The 24,567-nt window shown below is 55.2% G+C and overlaps 1 protein-coding gene across 4 annotated transcripts; it reads right to left on the reverse strand.

The window, feature by feature from the left end:
• Positions 1-106: 106 nt before the first annotated feature.
• coro1a (coronin, actin binding protein, 1A) lies at positions 107-22,617 on the reverse strand. Of its 4 annotated transcripts, none has more exons than XM_031892594.1 (12): positions 22,094-22,617; positions 20,447-20,652; positions 10,605-10,727; positions 9,987-10,116; positions 7,956-8,134; positions 5,347-5,466; positions 3,781-3,885; positions 3,560-3,705; positions 2,681-2,738; positions 2,264-2,479; positions 1,340-1,707; positions 107-1,266 (listed from the first exon to the last, which is right to left on the reverse strand). In XM_031892594.1, the coding sequence occupies exons 2-11, from the start codon at positions 20,642-20,644 to the stop codon at positions 1,603-1,605; spliced, it is 1,380 nt and encodes a 459-aa protein (XP_031748454.1). In that variant the 5' UTR covers positions 20,645-20,652; positions 22,094-22,617; the 3' UTR covers positions 107-1,266; positions 1,340-1,602.
• Positions 22,618-24,567: the final 1,950 nt, after the last annotated feature.

A 24,567-nucleotide genomic window follows, 5' to 3' on the forward strand; every position in this document is an offset into this window, starting at 1 on the left:
GCACCCCAGGGGCCGGCAGGGCTTGTTCAGCAGGTCTCCGTGGTGCTGAGGGCACAGGTACCCCCGGCTGGCACTGCCCCTGCCCCACATCACACAACAACACTTGTGAGTCGCACTTTATGTTTATTGGCAAAAGGTTGAGATATTGGTTCTGGGGCAGGAAGGGACACATTGGGCAATTGCCCCAACCCCCCAAGCTTTCAATCTGGGCGCTGGGGGCATATTGACTCTACCTACCCTAGCCTGGGCAAATGTTGGCAGGCAGCTATCGTGCAGGGATGCTGGGGGTATTAGTCCTGCCTGTCCGTGGCAGAATAACTGTGTGGTGCCCAGTCTGGCGGCATCGTACCCCGAGCTTTCCTTGTACAGTGGCACCAATCATTGGCATCCGGAAGCTTCTGATACCCTGGGCAGCGGGGAAGGTACGGCCCCCCGGGGCATGGGCAGCGGGGAAGGTACGGCCCCCCGGGGCATGGGCAGCGGGGAAGGTACGGCCCGCTGAGATCCGCCCCTAGGGTGCCTCCCTGCACTTACTCTATTCTGCAAGCAGACCCCCTCGGGGAGAGGCCGGCTGGGCGCCTCGGGGAGAGGCCGGCTGGGCGCCTCGGGGAGAGGCCGGCTGGGCGCCTCGGGGAGAGGCCGGCTGGGCGCTTTTGGGGAGAGGCCGGCTGGGCGCTTTTGGGGAGAGGCCGGCTGGGCGCTTTTGGGGAGAGGCCGGCTGGGCGCCTCGGGGAGAGGCCGGCTGGGCACTTTTGGGGAGAGGCCGGCTGGGCGCTTTTGGGGAGAGGCCGGCTGGGCGCCTCGGGGAGAGGCCGGCTGGGCACTTTTGGGGAGAGGCCGGCTGGGCGCCTCGGGGAGAGGCCGGCTGGGCACTTTTGGGGAGAGGCCGGCTGGGTACTTTTGGGGAGAGGCCGGGTGGGCGCCTCGGGGAGAGGCCGGTTGGGCACTTTTGGGGAGAGGCCGGCTGGGCACTTTTGGGGAGAGGCCGGCTGGGTACTTTTGGGGAGAGGCCGGGTGGGCGCCTCGGGGAGAGGCCGGTTGGGCACTTTTGGGGAGAGGCCGGCTGGGTACTTTTGGGGAGAGGCCGGGTGGGCGCCTCGGGGAGAGGCCGGTTGGGCACTTTTGGGGAGAGGCCGGCTGGGCACCTTGGGGAGAGGCCGGCTGGGCACCTTGGGGAGAGGCCGGCTGGGTACCTTGGGGAGAGGCCGGCTGGGTACTTTTGGGGAGAGGCCGGCTGGGCACCTTGGGGAGAGGCCGGCTGGGCACCTTGGGGAGAGGCCGGCTGGGTACCTTGGGGAGAGGCCGGCTGGGTACTTTTGGGGAGAGGCCGGCTGGGTACTTTTGGGGAGAGGCCGGCTGGGCACCTTGGGGAGAGGCCGGCTGGGTACTTTTGGGGAGAGGCCGGCTGGGCGCCTCGGGGAGAGGCCGGTTGGGCACTTTTGGGGAGAGGCCGGCTGGGCACTTTTGGGCAGAAGCAGGAATTTGTTTAAAGCAAGACTCCAATCAGTGTGTACTGTACCATTCAGTGCAATGTATTAGAATTTGGTTTCTCTGGTTTGGAATGGGGGGGGGGGTTGATGGGTGGATCTCCTGTCGGTGCAGCTAATTGGCCGCTTTCTGCTCCAGCTCTGCCACTCGCTGCTCCAGTCCCTGCAATGTGGCTTTCAGCTGCTTTATCTCCCCCAGGATCTGCTCCAGCGCCGACTCCTGCAATTGGGGAGAGATTGGCTCAATCAGATCAGCAGGTCATATGGGGTGGGATAGTAACCCCGCCTTGTCTGACCCCCAGTAAACTCCCCCCCCCCCTTAGTTTCACTAAGGTCTATATGGAAGAGCAGATTTCCTCAGTTCCTGGGCAGAAAGCCCCGCCCCCTCACCTACTTTGCATATAACCCAGTGACCTGGGGTGCGTGCCATTGGGGCAGCTCTGAGCCAATCCCCTGCACAGAATTAACCATAACCCCACCCCCTTTGCATCTCTTCTGCAAACTGGCTCCTCCCACATAACCTAGAACTGTTCTGCCCCGTTCCACTTCCCCTCTGTGTGTAACCACAAGGAGCCTTTATGTGGGTCCCCGAGTGACTGATTGGTCCATAATCAGCTCTGACTGCCGACCCCGCACCTGAGAACTCACTGATAGGTCGGTTCGGAGAAGGGGTCGGTTGCTATAGCAACAGTGCCAGACGGGATGGAGATGGTTCTTCCCATGGGTTCTGGGTCAGGTTTGGATAAGGGGGGGGATTATCTGGGGGGGTCTCTTACCTGAGTTCCAGCCTCGTTGGAGCCGACCCGCTTGGGGAGCCGAGTATTGAGGACGTTCTTGGTGACTTTGAGTTCGCGGCTCTTGCTCGGGGCGTAACCTTCCCGCAAAGAGATGAGCAGGGGGTCGGCGTTCTTGCCCCCAAGCCACTCCTCTGCCGTCAGGGCGGGGTCGGGCCCCACAGTGTCGGGGTACAAATCCTCCTGGAAAAGGTCCGACTGGCGGAGGGGAAGAGAGTCAGTGTGGGGGGGGCAAGTCTTCTAACCCTGCTGCCCCCCTTGCCCTCTGGGGGTTAATTATATACCCACCCAACTCCATTACCCCAAACCCACGAGGGTTAATCATATGCCCCCATGTGCCCTATCCAAGGTGGGTGTTGCCCCTATAGCCCCGGGGGGGGGTACTTGCTGCTCATTTACCTTCCTGGGCACAGTCATTATTATGGGCTCACACTTCCTCTCATGCAGCTTGTAGAACCTGAAACAGAACCAGGGGGCGCCAGTGAGCCGGGTCTGTAATGGTCTGGGGGCGGGGAGAAATGGTCTGCGGGGTGGGGGGCGGGGAGAAATGGTCTGCGGGGTGGGGGGCGGGGAGAAATGGTCTGCAGGGGGCGGGGAGAAATGGTCTGCGGGGTGGGGGGCGGGGAGAAATGGTCTGCAGGGGGCGGGGAGAAATGGTCTGCGGGGTGGGGGGCGGGGAGAAATGGTCTGCGGGGTGGGGGGGCGGGGAGAAATGGTCTGCAGGGGCGGGGTGAAATGGTCTGCAGGGGTGGGGAGAAATGGTCTGCTGGGTGGGGGGCGGGGAGAAATGGTCTGCAGGGGCGGGGTGAAATGGTCTGCAGGGGGCGGGAGAAATGGTCTGCTGGGTGGGGGGCGGGGAGAAATGGTCTGTGGGGGTGGGGGGCGGGGAGAAATGGTCTGCTGGGTGGGGGGCGGGGAGAAATGGTCTGCTGGGTGGGGGGCGGGGAGAAATTGTCTGCTGGATGGGGGGCAGGGTGAAATGCTCTGCAGGGGCGGGGAAAAATGGTCTGTTGGGGGTGGGGTGAAATGGTCTGGGGGGGACAAGGTGTAAGTACATATTCAGTGAGGGGCAGTTGGGCAGAGGGGCAGTTGGGCAGGGGGGCAGTTGGGCAGGGGGGCAGTTGGGCAGAGGGGGAGTTGGGCAGGGGGCAGTCGGGCAGGGGGCAGTCGGGCAGAGGGGCAGTTGGGCAGGGGGGCAGTTGGGCAGGGGGGCAGTTGGGCAGAGGGGGAGTTGGGCAGGGGGGCAGTTGGGCAGGGGGGCAGAGGGGCAGAACTCACCGGGCAATCTCGCACTTGTTGACCTCGAGGCCCCGTTTGGGCATGTAGCCCATCCCCCGCTGGGACTCCTTACTGCTGTACAGGGACAGGTAGTGCACGTAGGGGGGCTCGTCCGTCACCTCGAAGTAGCGGATACTGCTGTCCCCCTGTCAGCGGGAGAGGGGCGGAGTCAGGCGGATACAGACACTGCCCATTTGCCCCCAGGGGTAAGAGCCACTTACCTTCCCGCACAGATACACCACGTTGGTGTCGGGGTCGAAGAAGGGAATGAGCACCCCACTGCTGGTGTCCAACTCCTGTAGGGTCAGGGGCTCCCCCAGGGACTTCTGTGGGGGGAAAGGAGAGTGGGTGCCCCCGTACTGTAATGTCCCTCACCCGGCCCTTCCCCCACAGCCCCACCCACCAGCTCCCACAGTGCCCCACCCACCACTTCCCACAGTGCCCCACCCACCAGGTCCCACAGTGCCCCACCCACCACTTCCCACAGTGCCCCACCCACCACTTCCCACAGTGCCCCACCCACCACTTCCCACAGTGCCCCACCCACCAGGTCCCACAGTGCCCCACCCACCAGGTCCCACAGTGCCCCACCCACCACTTCCCACAGTGCCCCACCCACCACTTCCCACAGACCCCACTCACCAGGTTCCACAGTGCCCCAGCCACCACTTCCTACAGTGCCCACCCACCACTTCCCACAGACCCCACTCACCAGGTCCCACAGACCCCACTCACCAGGTCCCACAGACCCCACTCACCAGTTCCCACAGACCCCACTCACCAGGTCCCACAGACCCCACTCACCAGGTCCCACAGACCCCACTCACCACTTCCCACAGACCCCACTCACCAGGTCCCACAGACCCCACTCACCACTTCCCACAGACCCCACTCACCACTTCCCACAGACCCCACTCACCACTTCCCACAGACCCCACTCACCAGGTCCCACAGACCCCACTCACCACTTCCCACAGACCCCACTCACCAGGTCCCACAGACCCCACTCACCAGTTCCCACAGACCCCACTCACCAGGTCCCACAGACCCCACTCACCACTTCCCACAGACCCCACTCACCAGGTCCCACAGACCCCACTCACCAGGTCCCACAGACCCCACTCACCACTTCCCACAGACCCCACTCACCAGGTCCCACAGACCCCACTCACCAGTCCCACAGACCCCACTCACCAGGTCCCACAGACCCCACTCACCACTTCCCACAGACCCCACTCACCAGGTCCCACAGACCCCACTTCCCACAGACCCCACTCACCAGGTCTCACAGACCCCACTCACCAGGTCCCACAAACCCCACTCACCAGGTCCCACAGACCCCACTCACCACTTCCCACAGACCCCACTCACCAGGTCCCACAGACCCCACTCACCAGGTCCCACAGACCCCACTCACCAGGTCCCACAGACCCCACTCACCAGTTCCCACAGACCCCACTCACCAGGTCCCACAGACCCCACTCACCACTTCCCACAGACCCCACTCACCAGGTCCCACAGACCCCACTCACCAGGTCCCACAGACCCCACTCACCACTTCCCACAGACCCCACTCACCAGGTCCCACAGACCCCACTCACCAGGTCCCACAGACCCCACTCACCACTTCCCACAGACCCCACTCACCACTTCCCACAGACCCCACTTCCCACAGACCCCACTCACCAGGTCTCACAGACCCCACTCACCAGGTCCCACAGACCCCACTTCCCACAGACCCCACTCACCAGGTCCCACAGACCCCACTTCCCACAGACCCCACTCACCAGGTCCCACAGAGCTACTTGTCTCTCACTCATCCGGCTGAACCCAGTGGTCAGTATTTGATCATCAGAGACAAAGATGGCGCGGACCGGCCGGCTGCCCTCGTGGGGCTTCTCCTTCTCCTGTTAAAGGGCGAGAGGGTGGGACTGAAACGTGGCACATAGAGGGCACCAGTACATGCCAGGCTGGGCAGTGTATAAGCCTTGGGTATGATACCAGCTAGAAATGACCAGATGAATTGCCCTCAGTGGGTACATTGCCTCAGTGGGTACATTTCCCCTTAGTGGGTACATTTCCCCTTAGTGGGTACATTTCCCCTTAGTGGGTACATTGCCTCAGTGGGTACATTGCCTCAGTGGGTACATTGTCTCAGTGGGTACATTGCCCACAGTGGGTACATTGCCCTCAGTGGGTACATTGCCTCAGTGGGTACATTGCCCACAGTGGGTACATTGCCTCAGTGGGTACATTGCCCACAGTGGGTACATTGCCGCAGTGGGTACATTGCCCTCAGTGGGTACATTGCCACCAGTGGGTACATTTCCCCTTAGTGGGTACATTTCCCCTTAGTGGGTACATTGCCCGCAGTGGGTACATTTCCCCCAGTGGGTACATTTCCCCCAGTGGGTACATTGCCCGCAGTGGGTACATTTCCTCAGTGGGTACATTGCCCTCAGTGGGTACATTTCCCCTTAGTGGGTACATTTCCCCTTAGTGGGTACATTGCCCGCAGTGGGTACATTTCCCCCAGTGGGTACATTGCCCCCAGTGGGTACATTGCCCGCAGTGGGTACATTGCCCGCAGTGGGTACATTTCCTCAGTGGGTACATTGCCCACAGTGGGTACATTGCCCTCAGTGGGTACATTGCCTCAGTGGGTACATTGCCCACAGTGGGTACATTGCCTCAGTGGGTACATTGCCCACAGTGGGTACATTGCCGCAGTGGGTACATTGCCCTCAGTGGGTACATTGCCACCAGTGGGTACATTTCCCCTTAGTGGGTACATTTCCCCTTAGTGGGTACATTGCCCGCAGTGGGTACATTTCCCCCAGTGGGTACATTTCCCCCAGTGGGTACATTGCCCGCAGTGGGTACATTTCCTCAGTGGGTACATTGCCCTCAGTGGGTACATTTCCCCTTAGTGGGTACATTTCCCCTTAGTGGGTACATTTCCCCTTAGTGGGTACATTGCCCGCAGTGGGTACATTTCCCCCAGTGGGTACATTGCCCCCAGTGGGTACATTGCCCGCAGTGGGTACATTGCCCGCAGTGGGTACATTTCCTCAGTGGGTACATTGCCCCAGTGGGTACATTGCCCTCAGTGGGTACATTTCCCCTTAGTGGGTACATTTCCTCTTAGTGGGTACATTTCCCCTTAGTGGGTACATTGCCTCAGTGGGTACTTTGCCTGCAGTGGGTACATTTCCCCCAGTGGGTACATTGCCTCAGTGGGTACATTGCCTCAGTGGGTACATTGCCTCAGTGGGTACATTGCCCACAGTGGGTACATTGCCTCAGTGGGTACATTGCCTCAGTGGGTACATTGCCCTCAGTGGGTACATTGCCTCAGTGGGTACATTGCCCTCAGTGGGTACATTGCCTCAGTGGGTACATTGCCCTCAGTGGGTACATTGCCTCAGTGGGTACATTGCCCCCAGTGGGTACATTGCCCGCAGTGGGTACATTGCCCGCAGTGGGTACATTGCCCGCAGTGGATACATTGCCTCAGTGGGTACATTGCCTCAGTGGGTACATTGCCTCAGTGGGTACATTGCCCGCAGTGGGTACATTGCCTCAGTGGGTACATTGCCTCAGTGGGTACATTGCCCACAGTGGGTACATTGCCCTCAGTGGGTACATTGCCTCAGTGGGTACATTGCCTCAGTGGGTACATTGCCTCAGTGGGTACATTGCCCACAGTGGGTACATTGCCTCAGTGGGTACATTGCCTCAGTGGGTACATTGCCCACAGTGGGTACATTGCCTCAGTGGGTACATTGCCTCAGTGGGTACATTGCCTCAGTGGGTACATTGCCTCAGTGGGTACATTGCCCACAGTGGGTACATTGCCTCAGTGGGTACATTGCCCACAGTGGGTACATTGCCTCAGTGGGTACATTGCCTCAGTGGGTACATTGCCTCAGTGGGTACATTGCCCACAGTGGGTACATTGCCTCAGTGGGTACATTGCCTCAGTGGGTACATTGCCTCAGTGGGTACATTGCCCACAGTGGGTACATTGTCTCAGTGGGTACATTGCCCACAGTGGGTACATTGCCTCAGTGGGTACATTGCCTCAGTGGGTACATTGCCTCAGTGGGTACATTGCCCTCAGTGGGTACATTGCCTCAGTGGGTACATTGCCCTCAGTGGGTACATTGCCTCAGTGGGTACATTGCCCTCAGTGGGTACATTGCCCTCAGTGGGTACATTGCCCGCAGTGGATACATTTCCCCAGTGGGTACATTGCCCGGGTACACTGGGTTTCATATGGGCACAAAGTGGTGCCAGTCTCCCGTGGGCGTATTATCTAGATATTATCTATAAAGGGAACAAGTGAGATGCCCATTCCCAGTGGGCGCGGGTGGCACAAGCCTGGCAAACTCACGGCTTCAATCCTGCCGCTCCGGGGCTCAATGAGGCGGATCTTCTTGTCCTTACAGGAGGTGCAGAGGAGGCTGCCGCTGAGGTTCCAGGCCGCGCTGTATATGAGGTCGGGGTGCGTCTCTATAGAGATAATGCCCTGCCCGGTGCCCACGTCCCAGATCATGATCAGATTGTCACAGCCTGGCGAGACAGGGGAGATACCCGGCTACTGTCTGCTGGCACCCAGCCCCCAACTGCCTGCCCAGCCCTCACACCAACTGCCTGCCCAGCCCTCACACTAACTGCCTGCCCAGCCCTCACACCAACTGCCTGCCCAGCCCTCACACTAACTGCCTGCCCTGCCCTCACACCAACTGCCTGCCCAGCCCTCACACTAACTGCCTGCCCTGCCCTCACACCAACTGCCTGCCCAGCCCTCACACCAACTGCCTGCCCAGCCCTCACACCAACTGCCTGCCCAGCCCTCACACCAACTGCCTGCCCAGCCCTCACACCAACTGCCTGCCCAGCCCTCACACTAACTGCCTGCCCAGCCCTCACACTAACTGCCTGCCCAGCCCTCACACTAACTGCCTGCCCTGCCCTCACACCAACTGCCTGCCCAGCCCTCACACCAACTGCCCTGCCCAGCCCTCACACCAACTGCCTGCCCAGCCCTCACACTAACTGCCTGCCCAGCCCTCACACCAACTGCCTGCCCAGCCCTCACACTAACTGCCTGCCCTGCCCTCACACAAACTGCCTGCCAGCCCTCACACCAACTGCCTGCCCAGCCCTCACACTAACTGCCTGCCCAGCCCTCACACCAACTGCCTGCCCAGCCCTCACACTAACTGCCTGCCCAGCCCTCACACCAACTGCCTGCCCAGCCCTCACACCAAACTGCCTGCCCAGCCCTCACACCAACTGCCTGCCCAGCCCTCACACCAACTGCCTGCCCAGCCCTCACACTAACTGCCTGCCCTGCCCTCACACCAACTGCCTGCCCAGCCCTCACACCAACTGCCTGCCCAGCCCTCACACCAACTGCCTGCCCAGCCCTCACACCAACTGCCTGCCCAGCCCTCACACCAACTGCCTGCCCAGCCCTCACACTAACTGCCTGCCCAGCCCTCACACTAACTGCCTGCCCAGCCCTCACACCAACTGCCTGCCCAGCCCTCACACCAACTGCCTGCCCAGCCCTCACACCAACTGCCTGCCCAGCCCTCACACCAACTGCCTGCCCAGCCCTCACACCAACTGCCTGCCCAGCCCTCACACTAACTGCCTGCCCAGCCCTCACACTAACTGCCTGCCCAGCCCTCACACTAACTGCCTGCCCTGCCCTCACACCAACTGCCTGCCCAGCCCTCACACCAACTGCCTGCCCAGCCCTCACACCAACTGCCTGCCCAGCCCTCACACTAACTGCCTGCCCAGCCCTCACACCAACTGCCTGCCCAGCCCTCACACTAACTGCCTGCCCTGCCCTCACACAAACTGCCTGCCCAGCCCTCACACCAACTGCCTGCCCAGCCCTCACACCAACTGCCTGCCCAGCCCTCACACCAACTGCCTGCCCAGCCCTCACACTAACTGCCTGCCCAGCCCTCACACCAACTGCCTGCCCAGCCCTCACACTAACTGCCTGCCCAGCCCTCACACCAACTGCCTGCCCAGCCCTCACACCAACTGCCTGCCCAGCCCTCACACTAACTGCCTGCCCTGCCCTCACACCAACTGCCTGCCCAGCCCTCACACCAACTGCCTGCCCAGCCCTCACACCAACTGCCTGCCCAGCCCTCACACCAACTGCCTGCCCAGCCCTCACACCAACTGCCTGCCCAGCCCTCACACTAACTGCCTGCCCAGCCCTCACACCAACTGCCTGCCCAGCCCTCACACTAACTGCCTGCCCTCACACTAACTGCCAGCCCTCACACTAACTGCCTGCCCAGCCCTCATACTATCTGCACCCAAACCAACAGTGCAGGTCTCGCAGCCATAACCTTCTGGGACTCCCCCCCCACCCCCCGAGCCCCCCACTTACCTGCACTCAGCAGAACATTCAGAGCAGTGGGGTGCCACAAGACTATACCCACTCGCTTCGTGTGTCCCTCCAGTGTGACCAGTGGTTCTGTGAGAGAGCGGGTCAGCCCCCCGTCCGGAATCTCCCACACCTGCAATAGGCAGAGCCCGTGTATATATGCTTATACCCACAATGCCCCGGGGCCCTTACCAACCCCTCTCTATACCCACAATGCCCCGGGGCCCTTACCAACCCCTCTCTATACCCACAATGCCCCGGGGCCCTTACCAACCCCTCTCTATACCCACAATGCCCCGGGGCCCTTACCAACCCCTCTCTATACCCACAATGCCCCGGGGCCCTTACCATCCTCTCTCTATACCCACAATGCCCCGGGGCCCTTACCAACCCCTCTCTATACCCACAATGCCCCGGGGCCCTTACCAACCTCTCTCTATACCCACAATGCCCCGGGGCCCTTACCATCCTCTCTCTATACCCACAATGCCCCGGGGCCCTTACCAACCCCTCTCTATACCCACAATGCCCCGGGGCCCTTACCAACCTCTCTCTATACCCACAATGCCCTGGGGCCCTTACCAACCCCTCTCTATACCCACAATGCCCCGGGGCCCTTACCATCACACTGCAGTCCTCTGAGCCACTAGCAATGACGTTGTCGTTATGGGGGCACCAGTCGATATCCAGGACGGGCGCGGTGTGCCCACAAACCACCGGCTGGGACTTGTCCAGACGCCCCGTCTGCGGAGGGAACAGAGACTGTCACTCACGTTGCTCATCTGCCTATTAAAGGGGAAGCAAACCCTTCCTATATCTGTAGGTTATTCTGCCCGTTAGTGCTCATTCCTATGTTTCCAGTGAAACAGTGACCTCTAGTGGCCGCCCCCACGGGCTCTGGGCACCAGGCAGCCCACTAGCCACTGAGTGGAGCCCAAATGGGAAATAACATGGCCCTGGCACTGCTAAGCTCCTCCCTATAAGCACGGGGGGGGGGGCAACCCTCAGCGGATGTTATTCTGGGGGCAGCCAGCAGGGGGCGGCTCATTTCCATTTAGCAGCCACGGACCTGCTGTGCCCTCATTGGGGCTTCTGATCAGCAGATACTGGGGGTGCCGCCTTCCCACCTCCCTTATTGATAGCACTGCCAGCACTGAAAGGGTTAAACCCACGTGGGGGGGCAATAGGGGACCCCATAACACTATACCCCCCATTTGCACCATCAGTGGGGGGCAGAGAGTGTTGGGGTGCTAATGATGGGGGGGGATACAGGGATAAATAGGCCCCTAATACCCCCCCGGCCCGGCGTTGCTGGGGGTGTGACACAGAGAGTGTTGGGGTGCTAATGATGGGGGGGGGATAGAGGGATAAATAGGCCCCTAATACCCCCCCCCCGGCCCGGCGTTGCTGGGGGTGTGACACAGAGAGTGTTGGGGTGCTAATGATGGGGGGGGGATAGAGGGATAAATAGGCCCCTAATACCCCCCCCCCGGCCCGGCGTTGCTGGGGGTGTGACACAGAGAGTGTTGGGGTGCTAATGATGGGGGGGATAGAGGGATAAATAGGCCCCTAATACCCCCCCCCGGCCCGGGGTTGCTGGGGGTGTCACACAAGAGACAGGCGCAGAGACAGACCAAATAAGGAGAAGAATGAGCTGCGGTGTGACACTTCCTCTCTCTGCGGCACCGACACTCTCACACCCACGCTGCAATGCATCCTGGGACATCTGCCCCCACTGGCGCCAACTTCAAACCATCACCTGGCGCCGGTCACATGGTAAATGAATACAGGGAGGGAGGGGGAGGAAGATGCCCCTACGTACCCCCCATTAGAGCCACTATCTGCCCCCCAGTTACTAACTGACCCCGCTCCATTGTCGGCCTGAGCTGCAGTCATGGGGAGATCATGTGACCTATCTCTTTATTCAGTTTGCAGTATAATGTCAGGCGCTGCAGGGGTTAATCCATCACACATTTACTTTGCTGATCATAAGATTCTCCCTGGGGAGGGAACCTCCCCCCAAACTCACTCACAGCATCATGGGAACACACTGGGGCCATTGTCTGGCCTATCTCTATCCGCTACTGACCGACTGTCATCTGGGCCTGAACTTCAACTCCTCTATATCAACTACCCATCCCTATAGTAACTACCCATCCTTATAGTAACTACCCATCCTTATAGTAACTACCCATCCCTATAGTAACTACCCATCCTTATATTAACTACCCATCCCTATAGTAACTACCCATCCCTATAGTAACTACCCATCCTTATAGTAACTACCCATCCCTATAGTAACTACCCATCCCTATAGTAACTACCCATCCTTATAGTAACTACCCATCCCTATAGTAACTACCCATCCTTATATTAACTACCCATCCCTATAGTAACTACCCATCCCTATAGTAACTACCCATCCTTATAGTAACTACCCATCCCTATAGTAACTACCCATCCTTATATTAACTACCCATCCCTATAGTAACTACCCATCCCTATAGTAACTACCCATCCTTATATTAACTACCCATCCCTATAGTAACTACCCATCCCTATAGTAACTACCCATCCTTATATTAACTACCCATCCCTATAGTAACTACCCATCCTTATAGTAACTACCCATCCCTATAGTAACTACCCATCCTTATATTAACTACCCATCCCTATAGTAACTACCCATCCTTATAGTAACTACCCATCCTTATATTAACTACCCATCCCTATATTAACTACCCATCCCTATAGTAACTACCCATCCCTATAGTAACTACCCATCCTTATAGTAACTATCCATCCTTATAGTAAATACCCATCCCTATATTAACTACCCATCCCTATAGTAACTACCCATCCCTATATTAACTACCCATCCCTATAGTAACTACCCATCCCTATAGTAACTACCCATCCTTATAGTAACTATACATCCCTATAGTAACTACTACTAAGCTCAAACAGGACAAACATCTCCCTGCACTAAGCTCCAACAGAACAAATCTCTCCCTGCACTAAGCTAAAACAGGACTAACCTCTGCCTGCACTAAGCTCAAACAGGACTAACGTCTGCCTGCACTAAGCTCAAACAGGACAAACCTCTGCCTGCACTAAGCTCAAACAGGACAAACCTCTCTCTGCACTAGGCTCAAACAGGACAAACCTCTGTCTGCACTAAGCTCAAAATGGACAAACCTCTGCCTGCACTAAGCTCAAACAGGACAAACCTCTCCCTGCACTAGGCTCAAACAAGACAAACCTCTGCCTGCACTAAGCTCAAACAGGACAAACCTCTCCCTGCACTAAGCTCAAACAGGACAAACCTCTCCCTGCACTAAGCCCAAACAGGACAAACCTCTGCCTGCACTAAGCTCAAACAGGACAAACCTCTGCCTGCACTAAGCTCAAACAGGAGGAACCTCTGCCTGCACTAAGCTCAAACAGGAGGAACCTCTGCCTGCACTAAGCTCAAACAGGACAAACCTCTCCCTGCAAAAAGCTCAAACAGGACAAACCTCTGCCTGCACTAAGCTCAAACAGGACAAACCTCTGCCTGCACTAAGCTCAAACAGGACAAACCTCTGCCTGCACTAAGCTCAAACAGGAGGAACCTCTGCCTGCACTAAGCTCAAACAGGAGGGACCTCTGCCTGCACTAAGCTCAAACAGGACAAACCTCTCCCTGCAAAAAGCTCAAACAGGACAAACCTCTGCCTGCACTAAGCTCAAACAGGACAAACCTCTCCCTGCAAAAAGCTCAAACAGGACAAACCTCAGCCTGCACTAAGCTCAAACAGGAGGAACCTCTGCCTGCACTAAGCTCAAACAGGACAAACCTCTGCCTGCACTAAGCTCAAACAGGACAAACCTCTGCCTGCACTAAGCTCAAACAGGACAAACCTCTGCCTGCACTAAGCTCAAACAGGACTAACCTCTGCCTGCACTAAGCTCAAATAGGACAAACCTCTCCCTGCACTAGGCTCAAACAGGACAAACCTCTGTCTGCACTAAGCTCAAACAGGACAAACCTCTGTCTGCACTAAGCTCAAACAGGACAAACCTCTCTCTGCACTAGGCTCAAACAGGTCAAACCTCTGTCTGCACTAAGCTAAAACAGGACAAACCTCTGTCTGCACTAAGCTCAAACAGGACAAACCTCTCTCAGCACTAGGCTCAAACAGGACAAACCTCTCTCTGCACTAAGCTCAAACAGGACAAACCTCTCCCTGCACTAAGCTCAAACAGGACAAACCTCTCCCTGCACTAGGCTAAAACAGGACAAACCTCTCCCTGCACTAGCTCAACAGGACAACCTCTGCCTGCACTAAGCTCAAACAGGAGGAACCTCTGCCTGCACTAAGCTCAAACAGGACAAACCTCTGCCTGCACTAAGCTCAAACAGGACAAACCTCTGCCTGCACTAAGCTCAAACAGGACAAACCTCTGCCTGCACTAAGCTCAAACAGGAGGAACCTCTGCCTGCACTAAGCTCAAACAGGAGGAACCTCTGCCTGCACTAAGCTCAAACAGGACAAACCTCTCCCTGCAAAAAGCTCAAACATGACAAACCTCTGCCTGCACTAAGCTCAAACAGGACAAACCTCTGCCTGCACTAAGCTGAAACAGGACAAACCTCTGCCTGCACTAAGCTCAAACAGGACAAACCTCTGCCTGCACTAAGCTCAAACAGGACAAACCTCTGCCTGCACTAAGCTCAAACAGGACAAACCTCTGCCTGCACTAAGCTCAAACAGGATAAACCTCTGCCTGCACTAAGCTCAAACAAGACAAACCTCTGCCTGCACTAAGCTCAAATAGGACAAACATCTGCCTGCACTAAGCTCAAATAGGACAAACCTCTGCCTGCACTAAGCTCAAACAGGACAAACATCTGCCTGCACTAAGCTCAAACAGGAAAAACATCTGCCTGCACTAAGCTCAAACAGGACAAACATCTGCCTGCACTAAGCTCAAACAGGACAAACCTCTGCCTGCACTAAGCTCAAACAGGACAAACCTCTGCCTGCACTAAGCTCAAACAGGATAAACATCTGCCTGCACTAAGCTCAAACAGGACAAACCTCTGCCTGCACTAAGCTCAAACAGGATAAACATCTGCCTGCACTAAGCTCAAACAAGACAAACATCTGCCTGCACTAAGCTCAAACAGGACAAACCTCTCCCTGCACTAAGCTCAAACAGGACAAACCTCTCCCTGCACTAAGCTCAAACAGGACAAACCTCTCCCTGCACTAAGCTCAAACAGGAGGAACCTCTGCCTGCACTAAGCTCAAACAGGACAAACCTCTGTCTGCACTAAGCTCAAATAGGACAAACCTCTGTCTGCACTAAGCTCAAACAGGACAAACCTCTGTCTGCACTAAGCTCAAATAGGACAAACCTCTGCCTGCACTAAGCTCAAACAGGACAAACCTCTGTCTGCACTAAGCTCAAATAGGACAAACCTCTGCCTGCACTAAGCTCAAACAGGACAAACCTCTCCCTGCACTAAGCTCAAATAGGACAAACCTCTCCCTGCACTAAGCTCAAACAGGAGGAACCTCTGCCTGCACTAAGCTCAAACAGGAGGAACCTCTGCCTGCACTAAGCTCAAATAGGACAAACCTCTGCCTGCACTAAGCTCAAACAGGACAAACCTCTGCCTGCACTAAGCTCAAACAGGACAAACCTCTCCCTGCACTAAGCTCAAACAGGACAAACCTCTCCCTGCACTAAGCTCAAACAGGACAAACCTCTCCCTGCACTAAGCTCAAACAGGACAAACCTCTCCCTGCACTAAGCTCAAACAGGAGGAACCTCTGCCTGCACTAAGCTCAAACAGGACAAACCTCTGCCTGCACTAAGCTCAAACAGGAGGCACCTCTCCCTGCACTAAACTCAAACAGGACAAACCTCTCCCTGCACTAAGCTCAAACAGGACAAACCTCTCCCTGCACTAAGCTCAAACAGGAGGAACCTCTGCCTGCACTAAGCTCAAAAAGAAGGCACCTCTCCCTGCACTAAGCTCAAACAGGAGGAACCTCTCCCTGCACTAAGCTCAAACAGGACAAACCTCTCCCTGCACTAAGATCAAACAGGACAAACCTCTCCCTGCACTAAGCTCAAACAGGACAAACCTCTCCCTGCACTAGGCTCAAACAGGACAAACCTCTCCCTGCACTAAGCTCAAACAGGACAAACCTCTGCCTGCACTAGGCTCAAACAGGACAAACCTCTCCCTGCACTAAGCTCAAACAGGACAAACCTCTCCCTGCACTAAGCTCAAACAGGACAAACCTCTCCCTGCACTAAGCTCAAACAGGACAAACCTCTCCCTGCACTAAGCTCAAACAGGACAAACCTCTCCCTGCACTAAGCTCAAACAGGAGGAACCTCTGCCTGCACTAAGCTCAAACAGGACAAACCTCTGCCTGCACTAAGCTCAAACAGGATACACATCTCCCTGCACTAGGCTCAAACAGGACAAACCTCTCCCTGCACTAAGCTCAAACAGGACAAACCTCTCCCTGCACTAAGCTCAAACAGGAGGAACCTCTGCCTGCACTAAGCTCAAACAGGACAAACCTCTCCCTGCACTAAGCTCAAACAGGACAAACCTCTGTCTGCACTAAGCTCAAATAGGACAAACCTCTGCCTGCACTAAGCTCAAACAGGAGGAACCTCTGCCTGCACTAAGCTCAAACAAGACAAACCTCTGTCTGCACTAAGCTGAAATAGGACAAACCTCTGTCTGCACTAAGCTCAAACAGGAGGAACCTCTGCCTGCACTAAGCTCAAATAGGACAAACCTCTGCCTGCACTAAGCACAAACAGGACAAACCTCTGTCTGCACTAAGCTCAAATAGGACAAACCTCTCCCTGCACTAAGCTCAAACAGGAGGAACCTCTGTCTGCACTAAGCTCAAAAAGGACAAACCTTTGTCTGCACTAAGCTCAAATAGGACAAACCTCTGCCTGCACTAAGCTCAAACAGGACAAACCTCTGTCTGCACTAAGCTCAAATAGGACAAACCTCTGCCTGCACTAAGCTCAAACAGGACAAACCTCTGTCTGATCTAAGCTCAAATAGGACAAACCTCTGCCTGCACTAAGCTCAAACAGGACAATCCTCTCCCTGCACTAAGCTCAAACAGGAGGAACCTCTGCCTGCACTAAGCTCAAACAGGACAAACCTCTGCCTGCACTAAGCTCAAACAGGATAAACATCTCCCTGCACTAAGCTCAAACAGGAGGAACCTCTGCCTGCACTAAGCTCAAACAGGACAAACCTCTCCCTGCACTAAGCTCAAACAGGACAAACCTCTCCCTGCACTAAGCTCAAATAGGACAAACCTCTGCCTGCACTAAGCCCAAACAGGACAAACCTCTGCCTGCACTAAGCTCAAATAGAATAAACCTCTGCCTTCACTAAGCTCAAACAGGACAAACCTCTGCCTGCACTAAGCTCAAACAGGACAAACCTCTCCCTGCACTAAGCTCAAACAGGACAAACCTCTGCCTGCACTAAGCTCAAACAGGACAAACCTCTGCCTGCACTAAGCTCAAACAGGACAAACCTCTGCCTGCACTAAGCTCAAACAGGACAAACCTCTCCCTGCACTAAGCTCAAACAGGAGGAACCTCTGCCTGCACTAAGCTCAAACAGGACAAACCTCTGCCTGCACTAAGCTCAAACAGGACAAACCTCTGCCTGCACTAAGCTCAAACAGGACAAACCTCAGCCTGCACTAAGCTCAAATAGGACAAACCTCAGCCTGCACTAAGCTCAAACAGGACAAACCTCTGCCTGCACTTAGCTCAAACAGGACAAACCTCAGCCTGCACTAAGCTCAAATAGGACAAACCTCTGCCTGCACTAAGCTCAAACAGGACAAACCTCTGTCTGCACTAAGCTCAAACAGGAGGAACCTCTGCCTGCACTAAGCTCAAATAGGACAAACCTCTACCTGCACTAAGCTCAAACAGGACAAACCTCTGCCTGCACTTAGCTCAAACAGGACAAACCTCAGCCTGCACTAAGCTCAAATAGGACAAACCTCTGCCTGCACTAAGCTCAAACAGGAGGAACCTCTGCCTGCACTAAGCTCAAACAGGAGGAACCTCTGCCTGCACTAAGCTCAAACAGGACAAACCTCAGCCTGCACTAAGCTCAAACAGGACAAACCTCTCCCTGCACTAAGCTCAAACAGGAACAAACCTCTGCCTGCACTAGGCTCAAACAGGACAAACCTCTCCCTGCACTAAGCTCAAACAGGACAAACCTCAGCCTGCACTAAGCTCAAACAGGACAAACCTCAGCCTGCACTAAGCTCAAACAGGACAAACCTCTCCCTGCACTAGGCTCAAACAGGACAAACCTCTGCCTGCACTAAGCTCAAACAGGACAAACCTCAGCCTGCACTAAGCTCAAACAGGAGGAACCTCTGCCTGCACTAAGATCAAACAGGACAAACCTCAGCCTGCACTAAGCTCAAACAGGAGGAACCTCTGCCTGCACTAAGCTCAAACAGGACAAACCTCTCCCTGCACTAAGCTCAAACAGGAGGAACCTCTGCCTGCACTAAGCTTAAACAGGACAAACCTTTCCCTGCACTAAGCTCAAACAGGAGGAACCTCTGTCTGCACTAAGCTCAAACAGGAGGAACCTCTGCCTGCACTAAGCTCAAACAGGACAAACCTCTCCCTGCACTAAGCTCAAATAGGACAAACCTCTGTCTGCACTAAGCTCAAACAGGACTAACCTCTCCCTGCACTAAGCTCAAACAGGAGGAACCTCTGCCTGCACTAAGCTCAAACAGGACAAACCTCTCCCTGCACTAAGCTCAAACAGGAGGAACCTCTGTCTGCACTAAGCTCAAACAGGAGGAACCTCTGCCTGCACTAAGCTCAAACAGGACAAACCTCTCCCTGCACTAAGCTCAAATAGGACAAACCTCTGTCTGCACTAAGCTCAAACAGGACTAACCTCTCCCTGCACTAAGCTCAAACAGGAGGAACCTCTGCCTGCACTAAGCTCAAACAGGACAAACCTCTCCCTGCACTAAGCTCAAACAGGAGGAACCTCTGCCTGCACTAAGCTTAAACAGGACAAACCTCTCCCTGCACTAAGCTCAAACAGGAGGAACCTCTGCCTGCACTAAGCTCAAACAGGAGGAACCTCTGCCTGCACTAAGCTCAAACAGGACAAACCTCAGCCTGCACTAAGCTCAAACAGGACAAACCTCAGCCTGCACTAAGCTCAAACAGGACAAACCTCAGCCTGCACTAAGCTCAAACAGGAGGAACCTCTGCCTGCACTAAGCTCAAACAGGACAAACCTCAGCCTGCACTAAGCTCAAACAGGACAAACCTCAGCCTGCACTAAGCTCAAACAGGACAAACTTCTGCCTGCACTAAGCTCAAACAGGACAAACCTCAGCCTGCACTAAGCTCAAACAGGACAAACCTCTGCCTGCACTAAGCTCAAACAGGACAAACCTCTGCCTGCACTAAGCTCAAACAGGACAAACCTCTGCCTGCACTAAGCTCAAACAGGACAAACCTCAGCCTGCACTAAGCTCAAATAGGACAAACCTCAGCCTGCACTAAGCTCAAACAGGACAAACCTCTGCCTGGACTTAGCTCAAACAGGACAAACCTCAGCCTGCACTAAGCTCAAATAGGACAAACCTCTGCCTGCACTAAGCTCAAACAGGACAAACCTCTGCCTGCACTAGGCTCAAACAGGACAAACCTCTCCCTGCACTAAGCTCAAACAGGACAAACCTCAGCCTGCACTAAGCTCAAACAGGACAAACCTCAGCCTGCACTAAGCTCAAACAGGACAAACCTCAGCCTGCGGGACACTTGGTGTCTCCCTCATTTATTTTAGGGTGAACACCTATAAATTCTGGGAGGATGAGCTCTCAAGCAGACAGCAATAGTTCCTGAAAGCACAGGAAGTGGACTGAGCGTGCTATATTTCTTCCCCCCCTCAGCTGGGCTCTAAGTTCTCACTGTGCCACAGTATAAATCCTCTCTCCGGGGCTGTTTGGTGTCGGCGCACGTCCCTCTCTGCCTGTGAGTGTCTACTTCGCACCTGCACCTCCCGCCCTCAGCATCCTGTAGCAACCACATCCTGCCGCTCTGTGCTCAGCCACTCACACGTGCACGCCCCCCGCTCCTACTCACCCCCCAGTACTCACCTGCTCCCCTCACAACCTACCCACTCACTATAGTGTTCTACAAATTTCCCACTGCACTCACACTGACAGCTCACTCACCCTCATCCCTGCTCACTCACATGCCAATAACTCACTTACCCCTCCCCCTCCCCCAATATTTAGTATTCCCTCACTCACTTCCTGCCTCTCTCACTCACTAACAACAATGTGCCCCACTCAGCTCCTGGGTGAGTGCTTGCTCAGTTTTCTCCCCTACCTGTACAGGTGAGTGACTCACCTTAGAGAGAGGCAGAACCATGAAGGCGCCCCCCCCGCTGGCCTCCACCACGATGGCCAGGAACTTGGGATTGACGCAGCAGAAGTTGGAGTCCCAGGTGTTCTGGGAGACGCGGATGTCGTCGTAACATTGGTCGGCTTTCACGGCTTGGCCAAAAACATGGCGGAACTTACTGGTGCGCACAACCTTCCTGCTCATGGTGCGGCCTGCGGGGGGGAGAGAGGATCATGGGAAAAATGAGGGGAATCAAATGCAATAGGGGCAAGAGGAAATATAGCGCAGAGCGTAGGGGTGCAAATGAGTGGGGCAAGTAGACTGGGGTGAGTGAGGCAGGAGAGTGAGGTAGTGAGTGAGGCAGGAGAGTGAGTGAGGCAGGAGAGTGAGTGAGGCAGTGAGTGGTACATGGGGGGTAAGAGTGGGAGTATATGCCACAGAGTGCGGCACCCAGAGAGTGAGTGTGAGTGAGTGCAGAAGGGATGAAAGTGAGGGAGGCAAGAGTGTCAGTAAGTGAGGGGCAACAGGGGGATTGAGGGGGGAGACTGAGAGGAAAGGTGGGGAGAGAGTGAGTGAGTGAGGTGGAAAAAGTGAGTGGGAGACGGTGATGGCAGGGTGAGAGGAGAGAGTGAGTGAGTGAAAGGGAAGAGAGTGAGTGAGTGAAGGGGAAGAGAGTGAGTGAGTGAAGGGGAAGAGAGTGAGTGAGTGAGTGAGTGAAGAGGAAGAGAGTGAGTGAGTGAAGGGGAAGAGAGTGAGTGAGTGAATGGGAAGAGAGTGAGTGAGTGAGTGAGTGAGTGAAGGGGAAGAGAGTGAGTGAGTGAAGGGGAAGAGAGTGAGTGAAGGGGAAGAGAGTGAGTGAGTGAAGGGGAAGAGAGTGAGTGAGTGAAGGGGAAGAGAGTGAGTGAGTGAAGGGGAAGAGAGTGAGTGAGTGAAGGGGAAGAGAGTGAGTTATGGGGTGAAAGTGAATGAGAGGGAGTCAGAGGGTGGGAGAGAGTGTGAGTGAGTGCATGAATGAGTGTGAGAGTGAGTGACAGAGGAAGGTGAGTGAGAGGAAATATAGGGGAGAAGAGTGACCCCGTGTCCAACCCTCATTTTGTGCCCCATTTGGGGTGTGAATTACTTTCCTACCCCAGCCTGGGGCATGATGAGCTTCTACTGCCCTTCCTGATTAACCCCTTCCTGCTCAGACCTGTGACCGGATTAACCCTCTCAGCCCCGTCTGCCCTGATTAACCTTTCACTGTCCCACTCTGTGCCCTGATTAACCTTCTCAGCCCCGTCTGTGCCCTGATTAACGCTCTCAGCCCCATCTGTGCCCTGATTAACCCTCTCAGCCCCATCTGTACCCTGATTAACCCTCACTTTCCCCAGTCTGTGCCCTGATTAACCTTTCACTGCCCCAGTCTGTGCCCTGATTAACCTTTCACTGCCCCAGTCTGTGCCTTGATTAACCCTCACATGCCCCAGTCTGTGCCTTGATTAACCCTCACATGCCCCAGTCTGTGCTTTGATTAACCCTCACATGCCCCAGTCTGTGCCCTAATTAACCCTCATTTGCCCCAGTCTTTGCCCTGATTAATGCACTTCTGCCCTGATTAACCCCCTCCTGCACAAGCCTGTGCCCTGATTAACCCTCTCCTGCCCCAGACTGTACCTGTGGGTCCCGGTGCTGTGGGTCAGATGCTCAGAGCCAGTCACTTCCTGCCCTCTCGCTCTCGCTCGCTCTCTCTCTGTCTCTCTCACAAGTTCTTCTTTTCTAAAAGATTCTCGGCAAGAGACAGGGGGTGGGCAGGAAACTAGGGCTGCACCCTTCCCTCATATCCAGCACAGGAGGGGTTAATAGCGCAATCATCTGCAGCACCCTTGCAGTTTGTTAAGGCAAAAAACCCAGGGCCGGGGAGCACCAATAGGGTGATGTTTTATGTACAAAGGGGTTAATGGGGCAATGCCCTTGGCAATAAGGGGTTAAAGGGGTTCTGCACTGAAATGAAAGTATCAATGGACTCATAGTCTGTAGATCACTGGCAGGAAGGAGTTAATAGACAGGGGCCTGATACTGGGAGAGGGGCCGCATATAAGCACTGGGCAGGAAAGGGTTAATAACTGCTGCAGAGAGAGTGATGGTGGGTGCATGGAACATCAAGGGGTTAAAGGGAAAATAGCCCCAACTCTGTATCACCCTTCTTAACCCTATCTGCCCCTACTAACCTCTATCTGCCCCATGTCATCTCTGCCCCTTCTTATGTCTATATGCCCCTACTAACCTCTATCTGCCCCATGTCATCTCTGCCCCTTCTTATGTCTATATGCCCCTACTAATCTCTATCTGCCCCATGTCATCTCTGCCCCTACTAATCTCTATCTGCCCCATGTCATCTCTGCCCCTACTTATGTCTATCTGCCCCTACTAATCTCTATCTGCCCCTACTAATCTCTATCTGCCCCATGTCATCTCTGCCCCTTCTTATGTCTATCTGCCCCTACTAATCTCTATCTGCCCCATGTCATCTCTGCCCCTACTTATGTCTATCTGCCCCTACTAATCTCTATCTGCCCCATGTCATCTCTGCCCCTACTTATGTCTATCTACCCCTACTAACCTCTATCTGCCCCATGTCATCTCTGCCCCTTCTTATGTCTATCTGCCCCTACTAACCTCTATCTGCCCCATGTCATCTCTGCCCCTACTTATGTCTATCTGCCCCTACTAATCTCTATCTGCCCCATGTCATCTCTGCCCCTACTTGTGTCTATCTGCCCCTACTAATCTCTATCTGCCCCATGTCATCTCTGCCCCTTCTTATGTCTATCTGCCCCTACTAATCTCTATCTGCCCCATGTCATCTCTGCCCCTACTTATGTCTATCTGCCCCTACTAACCTCTATCTGCCCCATGTCATCTCTGCCCCTACTTATGTCTATCTGCCCCTACTAACCTCTATCTGCCCCATGTCATCTCTGCCCCTACTTATGTCTATCTGCCCCTACTAACCTCTATCTGCCCCATGTCATCTCTGCCCCTACTTATGTCTATCTGCCCCTACTTATGTCTATCTGCCCCCACGCATCTTTATCTGCCCCTTGTCATCTCTATATCCCCGAATGCCCCATATCTATCTCCCTCTATTCATCTCAATTTGCCCCATTTATCTCTTTCTGCCCCATGTCATCTCCATTTGCTCCTACTCATTTTTCTTTGCCCCATTCATCTCTCTCTCGTCTCTGTTAGCCCCTACTTACCTATCTGCCCCTGCCCATCCCTGTATTCCCCACCCAACCAAATCTGCCCCACTTATCTGCCCCTGCCCATCCCTGTATTCCCCACCCAATCATATCTGCCCCCACTTATGTATTCCTCTCCCCCTTCTCATCTCTATCTGCCCCTACTCACCTCTGCCTCATATTTTTGTTTCCCCACCCCCCCCACACTTACCCCCCCCACCCCCTCACACTGCCCCCCCCCAGACCTCTCACCCCTCAGTGGTGCAACATCAGTTTCTTCATTCATTTCCCTTTTCAATAAACAGACACCACTTCCCCATCTCCCAACTGCAACCACTTACCCCTCCCCCCCAACATTCTGTACTTACCCCCCCAATATTCAGTACTTACCCCTCCCCCCCAACATTCTGTACTTACCCCCCAATATTCTGTACTTACCCCTCCCCCCCCAACATTCTGTACTTACCCCCAATATTCAGTACTTACCCCTCCCCCCCAACATTCTGTACTTACCCCCCAATATTCAGTACTTACCCCTCCCCCCAACATTCTGTACTTACCCCCCAATATTCAGTACTTACCCCTCCCCCCCAACATTCTGTACTTACCCCCCCAATATTCAGTACTTACCCCTCCCCCCCAACATTCTGTACTTACCCCCCCAATATTCAGTACTTACCCCTCCCCCCCAACATTCTGTACTTACCCCCCCAATATTCAGTACTTACCCCTCCCCCCCCAACATTCTGTACTTACCCCCCCAATATTCAGTACTTACCCCTCCCCCCCAACATTCTGTACTTACCCCCCCAATATTCAGTACTTACCCCTCCCCCCCAACATTCTGTACTTACCCCCCCAATATTCAGTACTTACCCCTCCCCCCCAACATTCTGTACTTACCCC

This window comes from Xenopus tropicalis, chromosome 9, assembly GCF_000004195.4.
Source record: "Xenopus tropicalis strain Nigerian chromosome 9, UCB_Xtro_10.0, whole genome shotgun sequence".
Classification (NCBI taxonomy): Eukaryota; Metazoa; Chordata; class Amphibia; order Anura; family Pipidae; genus Xenopus; species Xenopus tropicalis.

Excerpts from the sequence above, each read along its gene's own strand:
- coro1a (XM_031892594.1), bottom strand. The coding sequence starts at position 20,644 with ATGAGCAGGAAGGTTGTGCGCACCAGTAAGTTCCGCCATGTTTTTGGC. Across the intron at positions 5,467-7,955 it reads GGAGCGGCAGGATTGAAGCC|GAGAAGGAGAAGCCCCACGA; the intron begins GTGAGTTTGCCA and ends GCCCTTTAACAG. Across the intron at positions 1,708-2,263 it reads CCAACGAGGCTGGAACTCAG|GAGTCGGCGCTGGAGCAGAT; the intron begins GTAAGAGACCCC and ends CCCCAATTGCAG.